This window comes from Rhinolophus hipposideros, assembly GCF_964194185.1.
Source record: "Rhinolophus hipposideros genome assembly, chromosome: 5".
NCBI classification, from domain to species: domain Eukaryota; kingdom Metazoa; phylum Chordata; class Mammalia; order Chiroptera; family Rhinolophidae; genus Rhinolophus; species Rhinolophus hipposideros.
Genome location: NC_138051.1, coordinates 51,495,725 through 51,512,746, shown reverse-complemented (window position 1 = coordinate 51,512,746; position 17,022 = coordinate 51,495,725). Strand labels below are relative to the sequence as shown.

The window sequence follows — 17,022 nt, the reverse complement described above, 5'->3', positions numbered from 1 at the left end:
AAGAAGAGTACCATTTGGAAAAAATATAAATGGATAAAACCAGAAAAAGTTCAAGGTAAAGAGAGAGGGAAGTGAAGATGAACTCTGGAGAAAAGTGTGAACCACCACTGTTGAGAATGGAGTAGAGGACTGCTAGGCCAAATTGAGGTTAGGTAGCATGAATTTATTTATAATGGACCCTATCAGCACTGCTATGACTATCAATATTTGGCAACCTGGACTACTTTTGAAATTGTTAATGCTTCTACTTGACTATCTTAATGTTTATATAATTTCTTTGAAAATTGTGTGTGTGTGTGTGTGTGTGTGTGTGTGTTTTCACATAAATGTTAGCAAGAGCTTTTTGTAAATGAAGATGGGAACGTTGTATACAGAGTGATTTAGAAGCCAGAGAATTTAGTTGGGAGTCAACAGGCTAAACAGGATTATGTTGTGTTCCATCATCATGTTAATCTCATCCTAGTGGTTAGCAAAATCTGAACATACTTGTTTATATTTTAATTATCCAGCCCCACAAAAAAATCTCTAAATTTGTGAGAACCTTCTCTATTTTGTTCATCATTTTATCCCCAGCACCTAAAACAGTGCCTAGCATATACCGTGTTTCCCAAAAAATAAGACCGGGTTTTATATTAAGGTGTGCTCCAAAAGACTCATTAGGGCTTATGTTCAGGGGATGTCATCCTGAAAAATCATGCTAAGGCTTATTTTCTGGTTAGGTCTTATTTTAGGAGAAACACGGTAGTTAAGTGGTCAACAAAACTTACATAACGTGTACTACTACAGCAATAGAAAGACCAAAGTCAATGAATGACTGAGTGTCCTGATATTATCAGACCTTCTCACAGATGTTTGAGCTGAGCTGAGCCTGAAGGATAAATACCCTAAGGCATAAGGAAACATCATCTAAAAAGGGATGCAGGTGTTACAATGTAGGATGGCCGAAACAAAAGTGCATATTTGGTTTGGACCAGAGAAGAGTATGGAAAAAGCGCAGAATCTTTCCTCTCAGCTTCAGCTCACTAATCTTTTTCATTCTTTCATCTAGTATATGATGTAGATACGTTAAAATTTGATTGGGAACATGAATAATTCTTGATTTAGGAAATGGAAATTCAGTCTTTTTCACATTTCAACATTGTGTCTAAAATGCTTTTCTTTTTTTAAATCAATAGATATCCAGTCATGTTAAAGCAATTGATACAATTTATCAGACCACAGACTTCTCCGGAATCCGTAACATCAGTTTCATGGTGAAACGCATAAGAGTAAGGAATTTTAATAGTTAAGAACATTAGAAAAGAGAAACAATAAGGACCATGTTTACAAAAAGAAAAATGCATGCTTTTTACTTCATTTTTATGCATTAAATAATTTAAATTGTATTTACTGATGCAGTTTATCTTTACTCTTGACTTTTATACACATACACACATGCGCACGCACACAGAGGGGATACCTGGGTTTATGATTTAAGAATGAAATCTGTAAGACTTTAATCTGGGCTGCAAAGTAGGTATGGCAGTACTGTCTTCTGTCTATCTGATTAATATACTAGTTATTAATAGAAAGCCCTAACCTCTCAAAAACTACAGATACAGTACTTGACATTTTTTCCCCCCTGATATTATTCCCCAGTTTCTAAGATTTGCCTTGTGCTGTGTATTTCAGTGTGTGTCCCATTTCATGCTCCAGGAGAGGGAAGGATAGATACAGTGGTTAAATAAAGTTAGAAGTTTGGAAATACGCATGGTATACTATACCCTCTTCTTGAAAATTCACCTTACATACTAACATACCTCAAGTTTTGAGAAGTCCTCTAGGAAAGAAAACCATATTTTTCTAAACTAATTTGACCGTGAGACCTTTTTTATATTAACATCAATTGAGACTCCAAAGAACTGGCAGACATAGCTTGAGAAATGTTGATCCTGAGCCAGTAATATCCTCCCAGTACTACTGACATTTTCAATAGACTGTTTACAAAAAATGTTTACTTTCATACATACCCCTTTTTATTCTCTATCAACAGTATTGTGTGCGATTCTCTGATTTACCTGAGGAAAGCCAAATTGTTCTAGGACTTAAAAGGGCAGGTCTCTGAAAGGAAGCAGAGGCTGATAAATGAAAGCTTTTGTTTAGTAGAAGTTTGGTATCAGAACCAGATTATTCTTCAGATTGTGGAGGAGGAACCTGCACCAGGAAAGAAACATTCTGGAGGAACTCAGCTTGAAATAATAAGACAAACAAATTGTCAGTAAGAAAAATAAAACTCTTGCCCACATCCAGGGAAAAAATTGAAGTTTGACTCATGTGACTCTCTTGGCAAGGAGAGCCAAGAAAATGATTTGTTTGCTGAATTAACAGTCTTGGGTTCGATATTTGTTTTGTTCTAGTAACTAGCTAAAATACAGAGTTTTATTTTCTTATACTTGTCACCATATATAGGAGATGAGCACTAAAAGAGACTTGCTCAGGTGATTAACTTTGGGAAACTACTTTATTAGAAATTTTGAAAGCAGAACTTGTTTTTCCACCCCAAGGAATCAGGTGAATACTTACTCAGAAATTTAATATATTCAATTTTAATTCCCCTACCCTGCCTTGTTAAAAATTTTCTTTCTGTTTTGGCTTCTATAATCAGCCCAGGGATGGAGAGGGGCATTGGGAACAACTGTAGAAGTCTTAGTTGAGGCCTGACTCCCCTTGGCCCCCAAGCATATTGTCCAGACAGATTCAGAACAAGATGAGCAGACTAACATTAAGACTCTACTAACATTAATTATTTAAATCATTGTTTTGGATTTTAGATCAATACAACTGCTGATGAGAAGGACCCTACAAATCCCTTCCGTTTTCCAAATATTGGTGTGGAGAAGTTTCTGGAATTGAATTCTGAGCAGAATCATGATGACTACTGTTTGGCCTATGTCTTCACAGACCGAGATTTTGATGATGGCGTTCTTGGTCTGGCTTGGGTTGGAGCCCCTTCAGGTAGTTTATCTAACTGTCTTGACCTAATACTTGAAACAAAAAGCAATTTTTCAGGAAAAATTGAATTTTACAAAGTATAGGAGAAAGTGATGCTTGTACAATATCTTAATTTACACAACTTGAGTTAGGCAAGATTCCTTAGCACGATATATATGGAAAAATAGATGAGGCAGCTTGTTATTTTGAAATGAATTCTAACAGGGAGTTATCCTGACATTTGGTACATTCAGAAGCTGAAATAAATAATTTTTTTAAATTAAAATTTATTGGGGTGACACTGGTCAACAAAACTAAATAGGTTTCAAGTGTACAATTCTGTAATACATCATCTATATATTGCGTTATGTGTTCACCACCCAGAGTTAGTTCTCCTTCTACACCCATATATTTGTGAAATAGATGATTTTAAGGGAAAAAATGGTACTCATTTCTAAAATCAAAACAAAATACTAATATTTTTCTCACAAAAGTTAGTTATTAATTTAAAAATTTTAAAGAAAGTTATAGAGTCAAAAGGGAGAAAAGTATGTTCTTAGGTTCTGTTCTACAGTGAGACAGAAAGCAGAGAGACCCTGGTCAGGAGCAGCAGGTAGAAAGAAAAGAAAGCGTTATTATTTTTTTCTAGCCTTTATTTTAACAAAAGTGAAGTATTGCTTGAAAAGAGTTGCAGGCAGGAGGCCCCAGTACCCACAGCTCCATTGGCTGCACCGCCTGGGCCCATATTCTGCTGGGCTCTCTGCTTTAGCCATGAAAGCTACTATCATTTGATAAATCTGGGATAAGATAATCCCCTTCTCATTACAGTGGGGGTGAGGGTCTGTGATTTACAGTATAAGTTCAGTAGCTTAGTTTAGAGAAATACAAATTTATGAATTGAAAGATGAATAGAAAAAAATTCCAGACTCTTTGAATATAAGTTTTGCCATATATAGTTTGATGAGTAGTCTGTTATCTCTTGAGCTATGTACAGAGGGTGCCAAAAAACATATGCCCATTTTAAAAAAGGGAAAAAAACTATTAAAATTGTAATACTCAATATATACTGATAACAAAAGATGAATACAAGTCACATTTGACTTCTGCAATTACAAGAGATGCTCAAAGTGGTAACCATCACTGTAATTTTAATACAGTTTTTTCCTTTCTTAAAATGTATATACATTTTTTTGGCACCCCCCTATGTAGAACTCTTTTTTATTAATGTGCCATTTTTATCTTAAAAGAATCAACTTCTGTTTTACCCAGGGTAAGACAGGCTTTTCTGTGCCCATTTTTATTAGTTTATTTTTTGATCTGTTATTCTTACTTTCATTTGTACCTTATTTCACTTTTATATTTCTTGCTTTTTTTTAAAAGTCAGCAATGAATATCCTTTTTACAGTTTTCAAAGCTTTTTTCCCCACATTTTAAAGTGTTCTCAATTTCACTATGTCATTAAAGTACAAGTTTAGTCTCATGGGCTGCATATATCATAGTACAGTAATTTTTAATTATTGTCCCTTATGATAATCAGTATTGGTTTTGTGTTACTTGGATTGTCAGTGGATTTTACAGCTCACTCTTTCTTATGATGTTTCACATTTTGTAACTTTTATGTTCTGAAAGTTCTTTTCCTGTCCTTGAATAGTTGGATGATTTTATCACAAATTTTATGCTCCCTTCTTATTCATCAGTAAGTACTGCAGAAACTTGGGGATTCATTTGATTTTTGTTTGTATGTTGCCATTATTAGTATAGTGGTTCCCAGTGTGTGCTCTGTGGACTAGCAGCATTAGCATCACCAGCTGGTGATTAGAAATGTATGTTCATGGGCCCCACCCAGGTTTACCAAATCAGAAACTCTGGATGTGGAGCCCAGCAATCTTTGTTTGAAGAGGCCCTCCAGGTGATTCTGATACATACTAAGTTTGAGAAACACCATATAAATATTTTTGTCTCCAAAGAAGCTTGCTCACAAAATGTCTTCTGGACAAATGATTGGATAATCTCAAACTAAAATCTTGCCTGCCATTTTGCATAGTCAAAACAATAGTTAACCCCAGACTGTTGTTCATTAAGAATGTAATACTCCTGGGGCGGCCGGATGGCTCAGTTGGTTAGAGCGCAGTTTCTGAACAACAGAGTTGCTGGTTCGATTCCCACATGGGATGGTGGGCTGCACCCCCTGCAACTAAAGATTGAAAACGGCAACTAGACTTGGAGCTGAGCTGTGCCCTCCACAACTAGATTGAAGGACAACTACTTGGAGCTAATGGGTCCTGGAGAAACACACTGTTCCCCTAATATTCCCCAATAAAATTAAGAAGAAAAAAAAAGAGTGTAATGCTCCTGAAGGAGTTTGGTCAGATTTTCCTAAATCTTCGGATGTCCTCATGTCTATAGATGCAGCCACTTTTTTTTTTTTAAAATAGGCTGTGTTTTTAGAATAGTTCTAAATTTACGAAAAAATTGTACAGACAGTATAGAGAGTTCCCATACTCCCCTACCCCCACCACAATTTCCTATGTTAACAGCTTACATTAGTATGGTAACATTTGTAACAATTAATGATCCAGTATTGTTAACTAAAGTCAGTCCATAGTTTATTCAGATTCCTTTAGGTTTAACCTAAGGTCCTTTTTCTGTTATAGGATCTCATCTAGGGTACCATATTACATTTAGTTGTCATGTTTCTTTAGTTTTCTCTTGGCTATTAGGGTTTCTCAGACTTCCCTTGTTTTTGATAACTTTGAAAATATTGAGGAGTACTGGTCAGGTATATTTTAGGATGCCCCTTTGTTGCAATCTGTCTGATGTTTTTCTCATGATTAGACTGGGGTTATGGATTTTGGGGACAATTTGTTTTTATGTCTAGTTTATGATATTTGGACCACCATTTGTGATGCTGCTCATTTTACTGAAGCAGCAGTAAACAGTTCTGGATTGAAAATGGTGGGACATACCATGTTTCCCTGAAAATAAGACCAGGTCTTATATTAATTTTTGCTCCAAAACATGTGTTAGGGCTTATGTTCAGGGGATGTAATGCTGAAAAATCATGGTAGGGCTTATTTTCCACTTAGGTCTTATTTTCAGGGAAATACGGTATTACTTTCGGGGTCTTATTTTCGGGGAAATATGGTATTTTTGTAATTGGATTCTTTATCTGATGCCCTTTTCCTTTACTCTGTGTTAGACTCCCAATTTCAGCTTTTAGAAGCCTTTCTTCTAAGAGCTTCTGAGGAGGGGCTAAGCAAGGACAGAAGGATGGGGGCTAGAGTGGGAAAGAGAAAGGAATCTGTTTCTTTGACCTATTTTTTTTTAGCTTGTAAAGGGTACCTGTGTTGACATAACATTGAACAGATTTCTTCTTCATTTCCCTTTGCCCCAGACTACTCGAACTGAGTTTTATATTTGACTTACATTTTATTTTTTTTATAAGGAACTTTATATATTTGGTCTTACTATTTCAATACACACATGAGTACTACCTCCATTTTATAAATGAGAAAACTTGGGTTCAGAGACTTTGACCAACCCAGTATCACACAGAACCTTGAATCTGGACCTTTTGACTCCAGGTTTAGTGCATTTGGTAGTTATTTTACTGGTTATTATATACTGTAACATTCTAGCTTTCTCAAGACATTTTTTTTTAAAGATTTTATTAGGGAAGGGGAACAGGACTTTATTGGGGTACAGTGTGTATTTCCAGGACTTTTTTTTTTCCAAGTCAAGTTGTTGTCCTTTCAATCTAAGATGTGTAGGGCGCAGCTCAGCTCCAGGTCCATTTGATGTTGTTAGTTGCAGGGGGCACAGCCCACCATTCCTTGTGGGAGTCGAAGAATTAAACCGGCAGCCTATGGTTGAGAGCCCACTGGCCCATGTGGGAATGGAACAGGCAGCCTTTGGTGTTAGGAGCACGGAGCTCCAACTGCCTGAGCCACCGGGCCGGCCCCAAGACAGTTCTAGTAAGTTGAAGTGTTTCCTGCATCTTAGTAGAGGTGTTATATTGTTGTAATCCATTTCCTTCTTTCTTAAAAGAGTGGAATTATAAAATAGTACTACTCTATAATATTTAGGTATCATTTTGGGTAACTGTCAGGGCATAATGGGAAGAGCACTGCATTGGGAGCTACCGTATGAGACGGTTTTTTTCTGTTCTATGTCTATAAACTCAGGTAAATCATTTGCTTCACTTGTTTATTTTTCACTGTAGTTTCTTGTCTTTGCTCCTCCTTTGAGACTTAATGTTTCTGCTATAGATTTAGTAATACTTGCTATTATCTTTTTTTTAAAATAGCGTTTCATAGGTGATCTGTTTAACTTGTAACCTACTACTGTTTCTTAATCTTTTCATTTGTATTTAGTCTAATTAATTTTGATTCTGTTGTATTATTTAGCTTAATTTCATTTAATTCTGCAGATATTTCACTATTCAAATATTTGGTAGTTGAAAGGATTTTGTTGTGATATTATTTTAATTTCCACAGAATACTTACTCAAATGATTAGCTGTTGTTCCTCTTTACTGACTCAGTTAAGCTGGGAACAGCAATGAGTGTTGAAGCATTTGAATAGTAGGTTTCTTGTCTTCAAGTCTTCTTTACACTACTTTTTATTTGTTTGTATTTAATTTCATATTGTACTTGGGTGCTGCCTCGGGTTTCCTTAATGAGGAAAACAGCACCTCCTTCCTCAGCTCCATAATAACTAGAAACAGCTAGCGAACTGGGCTGACTTGATGGCTCCCATTTAAAATTATACTGGGCCTAGAAGAGAACCCCCAAAAGGGACTCTGGTCTCCAAAACAAAGCAGTCTTGAATATGAATCTGGAAAGATTAAACTTTTCTTTATATGACCACAGTTCTGTGTTAAGCAGGTAGCCTCTTATTTAGAGACTGAAACATTGGTTCCTTAACAAAGTAAATTCTTTATATTAAATAATCCCTTTGTTCTACTTCATTGCTTCTGACACGCCTTTTGAGGGGCTATTTTGCTCCTCATTCTGCTCATGTATTGTCCATCTTAATGTTACCAGTTAACCAAGTGAACGTAGTCTCAGTTCGGCCAGGTCACTGCATCAGGCGAGCTCTGGAATTCCTCTCCATAGTTAATCCTGAACTATTCAGTATTCCTCGGACCATTTGTGAAGAATTTTTTTTCAGACATTTCGTTTGGTAGACATTTGGTAGTCTCTTCTGTTTTTCTTAGAAATTTTAATTTAATTGTACATATTAGGATTTGAGGGCATGCAGAGCTTAACATGGATTCTCAAGGTAACCCACAGCCCGTTGAATTCTTAATCTATTGTTTGAAAGTCTAATTGCAAGGCGAGGAGAATTACATCATTAGGATGTTGCAACAGGACACTTAATATTGGCATTTTGTTCAGGGTGGTCTGGATTGTCCCTTGTAGGATGTTTAACATCTCTGGTCCCTACTCATTACATGTGAGTACTGATACCCAGACATGAGAGTCAAAGAAATGCCCTGAGACATTTCCTAATAACCTATCTGGAAGTGGTACTCCTGTCTGGTTCAGAGTTATAGCTCAGATCAATATTGTATGGTCAGCGTGCTACTATTAAGTTTTAGGCGTTGAGGCTTACCTTACATCAAAACTGTATTTATGGACTCTGTCAAGGTATTATATTACCTTTGGAGTTTTTCTAATTTGGTGTGGGGTCTGTTTTAAAGTTTCGAACTGATATTCTATGACTTTAACTCTTAGACTATACTATCAATAGAAAAATGTGGTTATACTTCTTTGCTAGTCATTGAGTTATCCATCCATCAGTAATTGCTTTTGATTTGAATTAAAAACATTTTACACTTATTGTTATTCACAATTGTGTTTTTCAATGATGACATATGTAGTGAAATTTTTAATTTATAATATAAAGCAGTTGCTGAACTTTAGTTATGGTTTAGTTATAGGTATATATGATATCTCATCACTAATTGAGTTTCCAGCATGTCAAAACTAGTTAACAGTATTTTTAAAAAACTAAACCATAACTTATAAAATTAGATATAGTGTTTTTCTTCCTGTATAATTGAGTTGTTCCAACATATGCTATTAGTCTGTAACAAATATTAAACTTTCCTATAAGCAATCGTCATTAAAAAGCAATTGTTTAAGAAGTTAAATAAGATATGAATCACAAAGACTACATTTCAGAGAGTACACTCAAATTCATACACTCCCTTGAACTAAATAGACCTTAAAAATACAGAAAAGTATATTATCAGAGTTTTTAATGTATGGTATTTATTTATTTTTTTAACTGATAAATTTGCAGTGTGAAGTCTTTTATGCTTAATTCAAATTTGACAGTACTACCGTATTTTGCCGAAAATTAGACGGGGTCTTATATTAATTTTTGCTCCAAATGACGCATTAGGGCTTGTTTTCAAGGGATGTCTTGTTTTTTCATGTATAACAATCTATATTTATTCATTTATTCATGTACAAAAATCTACGTTTATTCAAATGCAATCATGTCATCTGGAACATCGTCATAACTCTCCAAACCCCGAATTCCGGCTTGAATTTCTTGCGACTCCATTTCCCGTAGAACCACTGGCCCCAATCTCTCATGTCCAGCAATAGAACTCTCCTTAAATGAGCACTTCTTGTCCACAACCTGCTTGTAGTGCATTGGCAATACAGCTGTCAGTGACTTTATCCCATGAATTCTTCACCCAAGTCACGACCTCTTGCAGGCGAGGCTTCACAGAGTTTCCACGCTGATTTCTCTCCATTCTATTTTCAATGTAGTCGTTGATTTCCATGCGCAAATGGTCCTTGAATGGCCTGTTTATTGCAGTATCAAAAGTCTGGAGATAGGCAGTCATTCCTGTGGGAATCATTATTTGATGTATTGTTCTCTCTGCAAGAAAGTCCTTCATGTCTTTAGCGCAGTGAATGCTGGCTGAATCCCAGACTAGCAGACCTCTTTGGCCACCCTGCTAAACAAGTGGCAGCATTAAATCCACCCACTTCCTTATAACTGCTTGTGTGCACTAGGCTTTTTCGGTTTCAAGAACATAAATGCCTGAAACACGTTCAACCTTATCTTGTCCTTAGTTATGATCAGAGGTGGGGCTTTCTTTCCATCCAGACGAATTGCCAAAATACAGGTAACACGTGCACTTTCATAACCAGTGGAGGGGATGTAGATTGACGAGGCACCCCTCTGATCAATTGTTGTTTGAGACCCTTGGCCCATAAACACTGCAGTTTCATCCATAGCAAGCGTGTTGGAGAGTTGGTATTTAGAAAAGTCGATGCCATCAACAAAGGACTTGAATGCAAGTGCACATTTAATAATTTCAGTATCTTCCAGTTTGAGAAGTGTTGTCGATCTTAGAGACAGTTCATATCGCTGAAGGAAGCCGTCCAGCCAGTGCTGTGATGCTTTGAATTCTTCTGGGGATATTTCTAACTGTGGTGCCATTGCAAGGGCAAATGCTTGAACATCAGCCCTGCGCACAACGAAAGACTTTGCTCTCCTGTCAGCAATCCATTCAGATGTCTTCCAGCTCAGGAAATAATGGTTGCCGACCTGATCCACACTTGGGCTTCTTAGCATTTCCCCCCGACCCCCTGTTGACTGAGGTTATCGTACTCTGCTCGCCATTTTTGGACCATTGGGAGATCCAACTTCTTCTCTTTGTAGAAAGCCATAAGATTCTTGCCCCAGGAGTCCTCCACGATTCCTTTCTTGTACTCGACGGAATAGCTCTTTCTTTTTGCATTCATCTTGTCTGGGGTTCAAAATATTATTCCCTTTAAATCTATTAAATCAAGTGTTAATTAAAGACCTATGAGACAGGAGTGGCAACAAAAATGATGACAGTTAAGACTGATGGTCCACACAAAAGCGACAAAAAATTGCAGGCACAAAATTCAGAAAACATTTCTTTATTTCACACAAGTGCATTAAGTACGTCCGTTACAGCACACGACGTATTAAATTATGAAGATTCATATTAGATACAAGCATGTCCATTCATTTTCAAGTGCGCATGTTATTTGTGCGTTGTGTCTGTACTCCAATTGGTCATTCAGCAATAAGTCTCGTGTTCATCTGTTTACCTCTTGTCCAGAGGCGCCCGCTTGGATATTTACAAATACTTCATTATAATTTATATTATCATTTATTTTAAGTATTGATGTCAATAATATTTATTTATATTTGTATATTAATATTTTGTAATTCAATACATCCATCGTATGTTGCAGTGGGCGTACTAAATGTGTCTGGCTGACGATCTTAACTGGGGCTTATTTTGGGGGCAGGGCTTATATTACGAGCATCCTGAAAAATCGTGCTAGGCTTATTTTCTGGTTAGGTCTTATTTTCGGGGAAATACAGTACATTGACCAATTTTCATATGACAAATCTTCACTAAGGCAGGATATTTACTATTTGTTTAAAACCATAATATGTAGACTATTATTACACACAGAGTGCTTATTCATATTTTTTCTAGTTTCTAGAAATTAGTGATATATTCCATAGGACTCATCTCCAAAAGTAGCATAAGAAAATTTATTAAAAATTCATAAATCATTGGCGGTTTCTTATTTTACTCAGTTTTTTGTGTAGAAGAGGTGGTGAGTTTTGAATATCATAAAGGTTCTCAATTCTTTGCTAGTTAAAATCTGCATATGGATCAGTCCTTTGGTTTGCTTTTCTGGGGAGCACGTTATCATTTCATTTTCTTAAAATCGGAACAGTAATTCAAATTTGTGTTAGGTTCTCGTATACTTTCTAACATTAAAAGAAATAGGCAGCAATTGTAGTGTCATGCCATTCTTGCAGATCTGTTTTGAATTGCCTTCTAATATATACTTTATCAGGGATTATAAATATTGGATTTTTTAAAATGATTTAATAACTTGGTTGTAACTTTGCATGCATGTAGAAAGATAATTTGAAATACTTTGATCACTTATCAGAATATCCTAATCCATTTAATTGTATTTTAATAAAAAACCAAATAGAGATACCTTTAAAATGTGAATGTAAATTAAGAACTTCTCACTAAAAGTCTGTAATATAGTTATTAAAAGAACTGTGGTTTTCTCAGTACAGTGTACGTAAAGGGATGGATTGGCCAGCCAGTTTTTGATTTTCATGTTTCTTTTCTTTTTATTTCTTATGTTAACTGCCTTTAGATATAAAAGCACTTTCATGTTGGTATTAAGCTCTAAAGTTCAGGAACTATTCACAGGTGAACCACAAAATGATTTAATATGTACAATCTAAGGAAAAATACGGGTTTTCTTTTAAAATTTGAAAGTATGCTCAAGACTCATTGGAAGATCATAATTCAATTTTTTGAATTTATTTTGAAAAAAATTTCAAACCTGCCAAAAAGTTGCAAGAGTAGAGAACTTCCGATAGATTATTATTCAGTTAACATTTTGCCACATTTGCCTTCTCTCCCTTCCTTCACAACCTCTTTCTTGCCTCCTCCTATTTTTTACCAATTTGACATAATTCTTTTTTTCAGCTTTATTGAGGTGTAATTGACAAATAAAAAGATATTTAAAGTGTACATCATGATGGTTTGGTATCTGTATACATTGTGAAAGGATTCCCCTCATCGCATTAACACCTCACCTCACATATTTACCTTTTGTGAGTGTGTGTGTGTGTGTGTGTGTGTGTGTGTGAGAATGTTTAAGTTTGTTCCCTTAGCAAATTTCATTTATACAATACAGTGTTATCAACTATAGTCGTCATGTTGTACATTAGATCCTCAGACCTTATTAATCTTGAAACTGAAAATTTGTACCCTTTCACCAACCTCTCTCTGTTTTGCCCACTCCCTACCGCCGGCAACCACTATTTCTTTTCTTTTTAAAAAAGATGTTGTATATTTTTGTATGCCTCTCAGGATAGTGAATCACATTCTCCTATGTGTCCGTTATCTGTAGAAGTGATTCTCTCAGAATCTACTTGAGAATATTTTACTCAACTTTCACTTAACTTAATATGTTTTCCTTTTAAAAGATGAAAAGTTTAGGCTTTGACTCAGTGTAAATAACTGTTGCATTCAAATTTAATAGAAACTTAAATATTTGTTTTGCTAAATTAATGGGAACAAAAAATTGGGGGACAATTTGATTATGAAGAAGAACATTTTAAAAGGGCTTTTGTACTCCATCCTGGGAGTTTCTTAATCTGTGCCATTAAAACTTTTATTTGAAATGACTTCCTAATTTTGGACCATGGAAACTTTTGAATATTATTAAAACTTTTATTTTAAATTGCTTTCTAATCTCGGACCATAGACACTTTTGGGTATTTGATACATTGGGCACCAATTATATTTTGAACTCAAAATATTAAATGTTTTAATTTAATATAGCGCATATTAAAAAGTATTTTTGGGGGAAAATAGATACTAATTTAGCCATCTTTTGTTCTGAATTAGGAAGCTCTGGAGGAATATGTGAAAAAAGTAAACTCTATTCAGATGGTAAAAAGAAGTCCTTAAATACTGGAATTATTACTGTGCAGAACTATGGGTCTCATGTGCCCCCCAAAGTCTCTCACATTACTTTTGCTCATGAAGTTGGACATAACTTTGGATCTCCAGTAAGTATTGCCTAATTATTAGACTAAAAAAAAGTTGTTAACCTACCTTTCATGTTAAGCGGTTTTTTGTTTGTTTACAGTGAAAACAAATATTTAGTTCTTATATGTCAGAACATAGTCATGCACTTGACCATATTGAAAGGGAGGAAAATATAATATTTGTGATTAAAATATGTCAGCATAGCAATGCCAGAATTCTCTTAAGGCAAGGAATTTTGTCTTTCATTCACTTCTATGTCTCCTAGACCTAGAACAGTGCCTGGTGCATGATTTATTCAAATATTTGTTGAATGAGATTCACTTTTCATTGTCTAAAAGTACATGGCTATTAATTTTGAATGTTAGCAGATTGTGGAGTGGTGTTTTCTTTGTTTGGTTTCCATTAAAGCATTATTGGAGTTTACTAGAGTTGTCTTTGTCTGCTATGGAATAAGATTGATATTTTAAAATCTTTCAGTATGGAAAAATTTTAACATACACAAAAGTAGAGAAAAATAGTATAACAAACTCTCATATGCCTGTCATCCAGAACAGGGGTCTGTATACTTCTGTAAAGGGCCTGTTAGTAAATATTCTAGGCTTTGGGGATAACATTTGGTCTCTGTTGCATATTTTTCTTTGTTGTTTTCCAAGCCTTTAAACGTGGAAAAACCATTCTTACCTTATGTCACATTAAAACTGGTTGTGGGCTGCAGTTTGCCAACCTCTGGTTCAGATTCAACAATTGTCAAGGTTTTTCGACAACTCCTGTCTGTATTTCTTCCTTTTTCTTTGTAAGGCATTAGAAGCAAATTCATTTATTCTTACATGTTTTAGTATACATCTCTAAAAAAAAATAGACATTTTCTTACACAATCACAATGTGGTTATGATATGTGATTAAATGAACAATTTTTTGGTGTAATGTAATACCCAGTCCATTATATTGATTTTCAAGTGACCCGAAGATTAATACACACGGAAATGCAAAACACTGAAAGATAGTCTATCTTTGTGATTTTGTCAGGGCTTATCAAAATAACAAGTTTGGGGAATTTTCATTTGAAAAATACATGTAAATTCATTTTACTTGCACCTTATCACATGTAAAAATGGAAATTTTTGTGAATTTACAAAAATACATACTTGTAGATTAAAATCCTCAAATGTGCTTTTCTAATTTTCTCCTAGTTTGTAAAATATAACTGCTACTTCACTGAGTTGCAAGTCTTTCCTCTTCTAAATCCCAATCAGAAATTGATAGATTATTATCAACGCTCTTAAAGAAAGTATTTAAAATATATTCAGTCTCTCTACCTCTTGACTGCTTTTGCGATCTGTTCTTAAAAGAGCAATTGAAATTTTAGAGATGAGCAGAGAACTGTTGTTCATGGTTAATTTACATTTTCAAGGGCACTTAAATGTCCTCTCTCCACTCCCTGTTCTCTTGATTCCAGCCCTTACCAGGAGAATTGCAGTACTCTTCTAACTATTCTGTCCTATAGTCTAGGGCCTCTCAAATCTTAATGTATGGATAAATTACCAAGAATCTTAAAATACAGATTCCGGTCGGGGAGTCTTTGGTGGGGCATGAGTTTCTGCATTTCTCAGAATCTCCCAGGTGCTGCTGTTGCTGCTGGTCTGTAGACCATACTTGGAGCAGGGAATCTAGTCTGTTCTTTTTTCTCTTCCTGTCTAATCTGTTCCCTACCCAGTTGCCAGAGAGGTGTTTTTAGTACAATAATGTGAGGTTACTTATTGTCTAATGGACAAATTGGCTCATGTTCTTTGCCTCCCTTGCTATCTTTACCTATCATACCAGGCTACTTTTAATGAATCTACCATGCTTCATCACACCCCATTCTTTTGTGCATGTTGTTCATGCTACCTTCATATGCCTAGTAGCTACTTAGTAAGTATTTATTAAGTAATTTAATAGTAAGATCATCCAGAACCACAAATTCCTGAGCCTGTCTTCCTTGGTACGTTTATCTGAAATCTGTCTTTATCTCTCCTGTTACACATCTGTATACTTGATCTGTGTTACCGTACTTTCGCTGAGTGGTTCATACTGTCCATTATACTTACATATTTATCCTAAATATTTATTGCATACCTATTGTTAACCACTTTATAAACTTTGCTGTGGGACGTTTTAATCATAAATTAGACAGATTTCTCTCTCAATATGAAAATTCTAATATGTACCCGTTCTTACCAGATTAATCTTTGTCTAGGTATAGTTTTGATCATTCTGATCTTGTCAACTTCTGTTTACAGCTTACTTCTTAGTACATGTTGATACTACTAGTACAGTTTCCTATCTTAGCACTTAAGGTTTTCCATAATTTGGGTCCAGGTATGTTTCCAGTGTTGTCTCCCCACTCCTGTCAAGTTAAGTGATTTACAGTCCTTTAAAACTTTCCAAAAAATACCCAACTTTTCTTCTGCCTATTGAAATCTTGATCCATGCTGTTATATAATGTAAATTAATATGGCCCTTTTGTCAGGCAGTTTGACAGTGTGTATCAAGACCCTTAAAATATTTGACCTTTTAACTCAGTAATTCTACCACTGAAAATCCAACAAAAAGAAATAAATGCAGAATCTGTCAGATTTGTGTACATTTCAACAATAAAAATTAAAAAGGTATCTGTTGCCATTTTATTTATAATAGCAAACAATTTTAAACAGCCTAAATGGCCCCCCACACTACGAAAGTATCATGGAATGCTCTGCACTCATTTAAAAATTGAGTTTTCCAGTGCTCAACCTACAGTGTTAAACTGAAAGAAGTCATTTATAAAACTGTATACAAGGGGCGGCCGGATGGCTCAGTTGGTTAGAGTGCGAAGAGCGTGAGCTCTCAACAAGGTTGCCAGTTCAATTCCCACATGGGATGGTGGGCTGTGCCCCCTGCAAAAGATTGAAAATGGTGACTGGACTTGGAGCTGAGCTGCGCCCTCCACAACTAGATTGAAGGACAACGACTTGGAGCTGATGGGCCCTGGAGAAACACACTGTTCCCCAATATTCCCCAATAAAATTAAAACAAAACAAACAAAAAAACTGTATACAAGGCATAGTACAAATTTTGTATTAAAATATTATATAAAAAAATATGATATGAGTAGATTCAAATCACATAGGAAATACACCAAAATTTTAATAGTTGTTAGTGTGGTTGGAATGTGAATTTTACGTTACCTGTTTTTTATTTTCTAAATTTTCTGGAAGAATATATATTGTTTTTATAGTCAGAAAAAAGCTTTTCTCTTTTCTTATAAAACTAAGATTATAGTTGCTTTGTAAAACCATTCTCTTTATTTGAACTCTCATAGCACTTTTTAGGGGTACAGTCAAAATGGCCTTTATATTCTGTTTTGTATTTTGTTTATTTATGTGCTTGTTTAATCCCTTTTCTGAGGATGATATATAGCTGGCATAGTTG

The 17,022-nt window shown here is 35.2% G+C and overlaps 1 protein-coding gene across 1 annotated transcript in view; it reads left to right on the top strand.

Moving 5' to 3' along the window:
* The window catches only part of ADAM10 (ADAM metallopeptidase domain 10), a 111,877-nt gene that overhangs the window by 70,715 nt on the left and 24,140 nt on the right, over positions 1-17,022 (top strand). The window contains exons 7-9 of the mRNA XM_081049816.1: positions 1,176-1,268; positions 2,811-2,994; positions 13,429-13,592. Coding sequence (XP_080905942.1) covers positions 1,176-1,268; positions 2,811-2,994; positions 13,429-13,592 — 441 coding nt within the window. The remainder of the gene's footprint in view (positions 1-1,175; positions 1,269-2,810; positions 2,995-13,428; positions 13,593-17,022) is intronic.